An 8,105-nucleotide genomic window follows, 5' to 3' on the forward strand; every position below is an offset into this window, starting at 1 on the left:
TCATCATCAGAATGGGAAGAAATTACGTGTTGTGTGCCACAAGGATCCATCTTAGGGCCATTGCTTTTTCTTGTGTACATTAATGTTCTCTGACCAGTTACACTCCCATAAGCAGAGTTCGTTTTGTTTGCAGATGATACAAGTAGTGCAATAAATAGTATGTCGAGTGTAGTTCTAGAAATATCTGCTAATGATATTTTCATGGACATTAATAAATGGTTTAAAGCCCAACTCACTGACATTAAACTTCGAAAAGACTCACTATATGCAATTCAGAACCTGTAAGAGGTTTCCACCCAGCATATGCATGAAGTACGAAGAAGAGCAAATAGAAGAGGTTGACTGTCTTAAATTCCTGGGATTAAAACTTGATAATAAATTCAGTTGGGAGGAGCACACCACAGAACTGCAGAAACGCCGTAACAAATCTGTATTTGCAATTCATTCCATAATGTCATATGGTATAATATTTTGGGGTAACTCTTCAAGTCCAACAAAAGCGTGCAAAACGTATTATTTGTGGAGTAAATTCACGGACGTCCTGTAAAACCTCTTCAAAAAACTAGGTATACTAACTACTGCCTCTCAGTATATTTACTCCTTAATGAAATTTGTCCTAAGTAATATACCTCTTTTTCCAACAAGCAGCTCAGTTCATACATATAATGACAGGAACAAAAAAGATCTGCACATGGACTTAAAAGAACTTACTTTAGTTCAAAAAGGGGTCCACTACTCAGGAACACTCATCTTCAATAATTTTCCAGCAAACATAAAAAAATTAGTTACAAATAAAGATCAGTTTAAAAGGAGCCTGAAAGACTTACTAGTGGCCAACGCCTTCTACTCCATTGACGAATTTTTTAATAGAAACAAATGATGTATTGTATATACTCATAATATTAGTATCGTTATTTCAGCTTAAAAAAATTAAAAAATTGACATGTTCCACATCCTCGAGGATCTCCTCAGCACGGATCTATGGAACGAAAAAGTAATGTAATCTAATGTAATCTAAAACGATGTGTCCCCATTGTTTGGACCATATTGTGTAGCTTTTTCGGGCTTTGCCCTACAATGGCAGAAAAAAAATCGCCACACCAAAATATAATTAATGCGGAGTAATGAAATTTCTGGGATACATTTGCACAGGTAACATAGTGATTAACATGGCAAGATCACAGGTTAATGTAAGCGCGAGAGAAGCCATTGCAGATGTGGAATACTGGTACATTAATAAGCGGTGTAATCACCAGAATGTTGAATCCAAGCACGCAAACGTGCGTGCATTGTGCTCTGCTGGTGATGGCTGGCAGTTTGTGGGATGGAGTTCCATGCATGTTGCACTTGGTTACTGGGGCGATTAATGTTCTTTGTGGATGAAGCTGGAGTTGTCTTCCGATTATGTCCGACACACGCCCAATTGGCGACTGATCTGGCTCTCTAACAGGCCAAGGCAACACGTCGACACTCTGTAGAATATGTTGGGTTGAACAGCGGTATGTGGGTGAGCGTTGTCCTGTTGGAAAACACGCACTTGAATGCTGTTCGTGAATGGCAGCACACCTATTCGAATCATCAGACTAACTGATTTTTCAGATCCTGACAAATTTGCTGTCATACGAGATCGCACACCAGACCATAACTCAAGTGCGGAGACAGGTTGGTTGCACGCCCTCAACTGGCCTCCTACGTCTACATCTCAATGTAGACAAGTGTACTGTGCTGCGAATACATAGAAAGAAAGATCCCTTATCATTTAGCTACAACATAGCAGGTCAGCAACTGGAAGCAGTTAATTCCATAAATTATCTGGGAGTACGCATTAGCAGTTATTTGAAATGGAATGATCATATAAAGTTGATCGTCGGTAAAGCAGATGCCAGACTGAGATTCATTGGAAGAACCCTAAGGAAATGCAGTCCGAAAACAAAGGAAGTAGGTTACAGTACGCTTGTTCGCCCACTGCTTAAGTACTTTCAGGAGTGTGGGATCCGTACCAGATAGGGTTGATAGAAGCCATAGAGAAGATCCAACGGAGAGCAGCGCGCTTCGTTACAGGATCGTTTAGTAATCGCGAAAGCGTTACGGAGATGATAGATCAACTCCGGTGGAAGACTCTGCAGGAGAGACGCTCAGTAGCTCGGTACGGGCTTTTGTTGAAGTTTCGAGAACATACCTGCACCGAGGAGTCAAGCAGTATATTGCTCCATCGTACGTATATCTCGCGAAGTGACCATGAGGATAAAATCAGAGACATTAGAGCCCACATAGAGGCATACCGACAATCCTTCTTTCCACGAACAATATGAGACTTGAATAGAAGGGAGAACAGATAGAGGTACTCAAGGTACCCTCCGCCACACACCGTCAGGTGGATTGCGGAGTATGGATGTAGATGTAGATGTAAATGTAGATGTAGATCTACATCTACATCTACATACATACTCCGCAGTCCACCATACGGGGCGTGGCGGATGTTACCTCGTAGCACAACTAGCATCTTCTCTCCCTGTTCCACTCCCAGACAGAACGAGGGAAAAATGACTGCCTATATGCCTCTGTACGAGCCCTGATCTCTCTTATCTTATCTTTGTGGTCTTCCAGCGAAATATAAATTGGCGGCAGTAAAATTGTATTGCAGTCAGCCTCCCTGTTCCACTTCCAAACAGAGGGAAAAATGGTTGCCTATATGCGTCTGTACGAGCACTAATCTCTCTTATCTTATCTTTTTGGTCTTTCCGCGAAATGTAAGTTGGCGGCAGTAAAATTGTATTGCAGTCAGCCTCAAATGCCGGTTCTCTAATTTCCTCAGTAGCGATTCACGAAAAGAACGCCTTCTTTCCTCCAGAGACTCCCACCCGAGTTCTTGAAGCATTTCCGTAACACTCGCGTGATAATCGAACCTGCCAGTAACAAATCTAAACCACACACGGCCACCACTGGCACCGAGACAGGACCAGCTTTCATCAGAAAACACAAGAGACCTCCACCCTGCTCCCGCTTGACGCCACTAAAGTCAGTGGTTTGGACTCAGTGGAATGCACACTACAGCTTGGAGCTGTCCTTGAAGTAACCGATTTGTAAAAGTTCGTTGTGGTGCCAACTGGTGCTCAAACTGCTGCTGCAGGTACAGTAAGATGCGTCAGAGCCACTGTCCGAACGCGACGTTCTTCCCTGTCAGTACTGCTTCGTGACCGTCCGGAGCTAGGACTTCTTGCGACCATTCATTCTCGTGACCCCCGCTGCCAGCAATCATGTACAGTGACTACATTCCTGCAGAGTCTTTCTGAAATATCGCAGAAGGAACGTCCAGCCGCTCTTAGCCCTATTGGACTACCGCATTCAAACTCAATGAGGTGTTGACAGTGGTGTCTTTGTCGCCTTAAGGGGGCTAGCAAGTGAAACGGGCCGACGTGGAGCAGGAGGGGCACCACAGGACATTTTAATTTACACTGTCTATACTTTTACAAATAAATTCATAAAACTTTGTTAGCATGACCAGGAAGGATTCAGGATTCACACTCATAGCAGAGGAAAATCAAAAACATAACAAAACAATTTTTTTTACATGTGTAATTTCATCATTTTTTCACTTGGTACTGGCTGCATTTGTTGCTGTAGGTACACTTTTCTTCATAAGTAAGAGAGATTCTTCGATAAATTTTGCACAGCATACAAACCATACTTACAGGTGTATGAAACTCTAGAATTTCCCAAATCTGTTAAAAACTGTGGTAAACATTGAGATAATTAACTATAAAATTCGAGTTTTCTCTAAACACGAAGTTTAAAACGTAACAGCACATTCATTTTTCCATAGATTAAATAAATTCTAGAGTTTTATACACCTGTAAGTATGGTTTGTAAGTTGTGCAAAATTCATCGAAGAATCTCTCTTACTTATGAAGAAAAGTGTACCTATAGCAACAAAAGCAGCCAGCAGTAAGTGAAAAAAATCATGAAATTTCACACTTAAAAAACGTTATTTTTTCGTGTATTTGAACTTCCACTGCTATGGGTGTGAATCCCGAATCCTTCCTGGTCATGCTGGCATATTTTTATGAATTTATTTGTAAAAGTATAGACAGTGCAAATTAAAATGTCCTGTGGTGCCTCTCCTTCTCGAAGACGGCCCGTTTGACGTCCTTATTTCATGCAAATAAATAATACCTAGTATGAAATTAGTGTTGCCGAACGGAGGGGCCCAGCGGTTCTAGGGGCTACATTGTGGAACCACGCGACCGCTACGGTCGCAGGTTCGAATCCTGCCTCGGTCGTGGATGTATGTGATGTCCTTAGGTTAGTTAGATTTAAGTAGTTCTAAGTTATACGGGACTGATGACCTGAGAAGTTAAGCCCCATAGTGCTCAGAGCCATTTGAACCATTTTTGAAATTAGTGTTTTCTTATTTTTCACACTTGTCTACTCAATGAAGTCTCAAGTGTAGTACACCTGAAACACCAATACAGTCAGTATTAATTTTTTCCTGTCATTTTCAGCTCATACTCAATTTTTTAAGGCGATTTGAAGACAAAGATTTTGAGCAATAATCAAAATTTTAACAGTAACAATGATGGCTAAGTTGAAAAAGTTTTAAGCTCAATATTCTTTCAATAATGAATATGTCAGTGATTTTTCTAAGTGCCAAAAATAGAAAACGTATAAAAAGACTCTAAATTTGGCTTTTTTAGGTACTTGATACTGTGATATGACAAGGTACCAATCATGCTCGATAACGGGGTCCTCGAGAAAATTTTGTTGGGAACCCCTGGTTTATAGCGTAGAACTACTTCTCGGTGTGGGTTTTTTTCCTGTCAGTGTACCAAGTGACCAAAAAGTCACTATAAATTTGAAAACTTAATAAACCACGGAATAATGTAGATAGAGAGGTAAACATTGACACATATGCTTCGAATGACATCGGGTTTTATTACAACCAAATACAAACAAAGTTCACAAAATGTCCGACAGATGGCGCTGGACAGCAAAACGTCAGTGTCGGTGCATGACAATCGTGTATAAAAGGAGCTGTAATGAAAGGGAGAATCAGATGTCTCCCTTCCTCTCCACCCCCAACCAGTTGCCGCGCCTTTATCGTTGTGTCCCACCCTCTCTCCATCTCCACACCCTTCATCTCCTTTCCCAACGCATCTTCCACCGTCTATCCCTCCTGGATGATGAGCTCCGCCCTGACATCTACCCTTCCTACCAACTCTAACCCCATCTTCCTGCCTCCTCCTCAGGGCTCCCTCTCCTCCCCCTCCCTCCTCCTGAGCGGCTTCAAAAATGGTTCAAATGGCTCTGAGCACTATGGGACTTAACATCTATGGTCATCAGTCCCCTAGAACTTAGAACTACTTAAACCTAACTCACCTAAGGACATCACACAACACCCAGACTTCACGAGGCAGAGAAAATCCCTGACCCCGCCGGGAATCGAACCCGGGAATCCGGGCGTGGGAAGCGAGAACGCTACTGAGCGGCTTCCCCCTCTTACTCCCCCTCCAACTCTTGTGCCTCCTTTCAGTGTCTCTGCACTCCCTCCTGCCCTGTCTTCCCTCTTCATCTCCCGCCCCACGTGTCTCCTGCATCTTCGTGTACCCACTGACGCCCCTCCTCTCTTCATCCCGCCGCTTCCACTGCTGCCCCTTGCTCTCCCCTCCTTTTCCATCCTCTCTGCCCTTTCCCTCGGCAGGTCCCGGCTGGCAGTTTTATTCTTCGTCCTGTGTGCTCCAAGTGGGTTTTAAGTGTGTTGTTCCGGAGTGTTTTTACTACTGTGGCCGACTTTTAACGTGTGCCTGTCCATTCAGTGTCTTCTCTGAGTTTTGAAGAATCGCCAACTGTGTTTTTTAACTTTCTGGTGACATTTTTTAACTGTCCATGTTAGTCAATATTTTTTACCTCCATTTTCCCCCATTATTCTGTTTTAAGTATCCCTTTATCGCCTTATGTATGTAACATTTTATTCTTATTTGAAGTTGTCCTGTCACTCGGCTGATGAGCGGCAGATTGTGCCGCTGACAGCCCTCCACTGCCCATATGGGGCAGTGAGATGCAATCACAAAAAAGAAAAAAAAAAAAGAAAGAAAGAGAGAGAATCAGATGTGCCAGTAGTCGCAGCATGTTGACGTTACATGAAAAGGCGCTTTTAGTGAAGCTGTATTAGCAGAATGGGGAATGTGCTAGTTCAGCGTTACGATCCTATCACTATAGGAAGGGAATTCGAATGGGTAAAGGTCCTTTGACAAATGCAGCTGTGGCGAGAATGATTTCGAAGTTCGAAGCCATGGGTTGTGTAGACGATAGACCCCGTAGTGGCCGACCGAGCACAAGGCGTAATGCTGCTGAGACAGTTCATGAAGAAATGGAGACTGTAGCGGGTTCGTCTATGCATGGGGAAGTCAGCGCTCGTACAGTGTCACGTCGCACCGGCATTCCATATGCTACTGTTTGGTTGGCACTTAGGCGTACCCTCCGATGCTATCCATACAGAATCCATCGGCATCATGAACTGTTACCTGGCGATTTAGTGAAGCGGAGGGCATTTGCTGTGTGGGCGTTTCAAAAGATGGCGGAAGATGACAATTGGTTGAGTAACGTGTTGTGGACCGACGAAGCTCATTTCACGCTCCGAGGGTCTGTCAACGCCCACAACTGCAGAATTTGGGCTACCGAAAATCCTAGAACTTTCGTGGAAACTCCATTGCACGCCGAGAAAGTCATGGTATGGGTTGGATTTACCACATCTACCGTTATCGGGCCTCTTTCCTTCGAGGAAATGCGTGATTCTGGTTTTGTAACTGCTACCGTGACGGGTGAGAAGTACGCCGATACGTTACAGAATCGCATCATCCCCAGCCTTGCTGATAAACACCTGCTGGAACGTACGGTGTTTATGCAGGATGGCGCTGCATGCCATATTCCTAGACGCGTGAAAGATCTCATGCGTGCGTCGTTTGGTGACGATCGTGTGCTCTGCCGCCACTTTCGTCATGCTTGGCCTCCCAGGTCCCCAGACCTCAGTCCGTGGGATTATTGGCTTTGGGGTTACCTGAACTCGCAAGTGTATCGTGATCGACCGACATCTCTAGGGATGCTGAAAGACAACATCCGACGCCAATGCCTCACCATAACTCCGGACAGTGCTGTTCAGAACTCGACAACAGCTATTGATGAGGAATGATGGTGGACATATTGAGCATTTCCTGTAAAGAACATCACCTTTGCTTTGTCTTACTGTGTTATGCTAATTATTGGTATTCTGATCAGATGAAGCGCCATCTGTCGGACATTTTTTGAACATTTGTTTGTTTTTGGTTGTAATAAAGCCCCATGTCATTCCAAGCATGTGTGTCAATTTGTACCTCTCTATCTACATTATTCCGTGATTTATGCAGTTTTCAAATTTATAGTGACTTTTTGATCACCCGGTATTTCCGTGACCTATTAAGACTCAGTGAGCTAGAGCAGGCGCGAGTGTTCTGTGTGTGTGTGTGGCAGGCGGCGAGCACGGGCTGGGCCTGCCCGCGGCGCTGCACCTGCCGGGCTACGAGGCGGAGACCGGGCGGCAGCGGTTCCCGTTCCGCACGCTGACCATGCTGGCGGCGGCCGCCACGCTGCTGGTGGTGAGCGCCGCCGCGGCGCGCCTCGGCCGCCCGTCTGCCGGCCGCGCAGACGCCGCCGCCCTCAAGCCGCCGCCGCCGGCGACGACGACCGCCGACAAGCTGGGCCTCGACAACCCGGCCGCCGCCGACGTGCTCGCCAGCGAGAAGACCAGCCGCCTCTGAGTGTCTTCTCGCCGGTCTGCCGCCGAGCCGCTACCTGGCGTAAGCCGGACACTCCTGAGCCACTTCCTGGGAAAAGCAAATCGTGCCCTGTGAAAATTTATAGGCGGGTCTCTTTGCTGAGGGCGCACTCAATCTGGTACAGCACCTACGACAGCAATTTATTAGAAATCCTCCCCATAAAGAAGTCACCACTGTCCCCTCAGTATTAGTCTCATTTGTACCGAGATTGCTGTCTGTTTGTCGTTCGCAGTCGGATCTCTCCCTGTTCCACTCCCAAACAGAACGAGGGAAAAATGGTTGCCTATATGCGTCTGT

General features: G+C 45.2%; 1 protein-coding gene across 1 annotated transcript in view; it reads left to right on the forward strand.

The window, feature by feature from the left end:
* Window positions 1–7,833, forward strand: part of LOC126152666 (high-affinity choline transporter 1-like) — a 472,314-nt gene extending 464,481 nt beyond the window's left edge. Inside the window, exons 12-13 of the mRNA XM_049916021.1 lie at window positions 7,504–7,656; window positions 7,769–7,833. Coding sequence (XP_049771978.1) covers window positions 7,504–7,656; window positions 7,769–7,833 — 218 coding nt within the window. The remainder of the gene's footprint in view (window positions 1–7,503; window positions 7,657–7,768) is intronic.
* The last annotated feature ends 272 nt before the right edge of the window (window positions 7,834–8,105 follow it).

Source organism: Schistocerca cancellata, chromosome 2 (genome assembly GCF_023864275.1).
Source record: "Schistocerca cancellata isolate TAMUIC-IGC-003103 chromosome 2, iqSchCanc2.1, whole genome shotgun sequence".
Classification (NCBI taxonomy): Eukaryota; Metazoa; Arthropoda; class Insecta; order Orthoptera; family Acrididae; genus Schistocerca; species Schistocerca cancellata.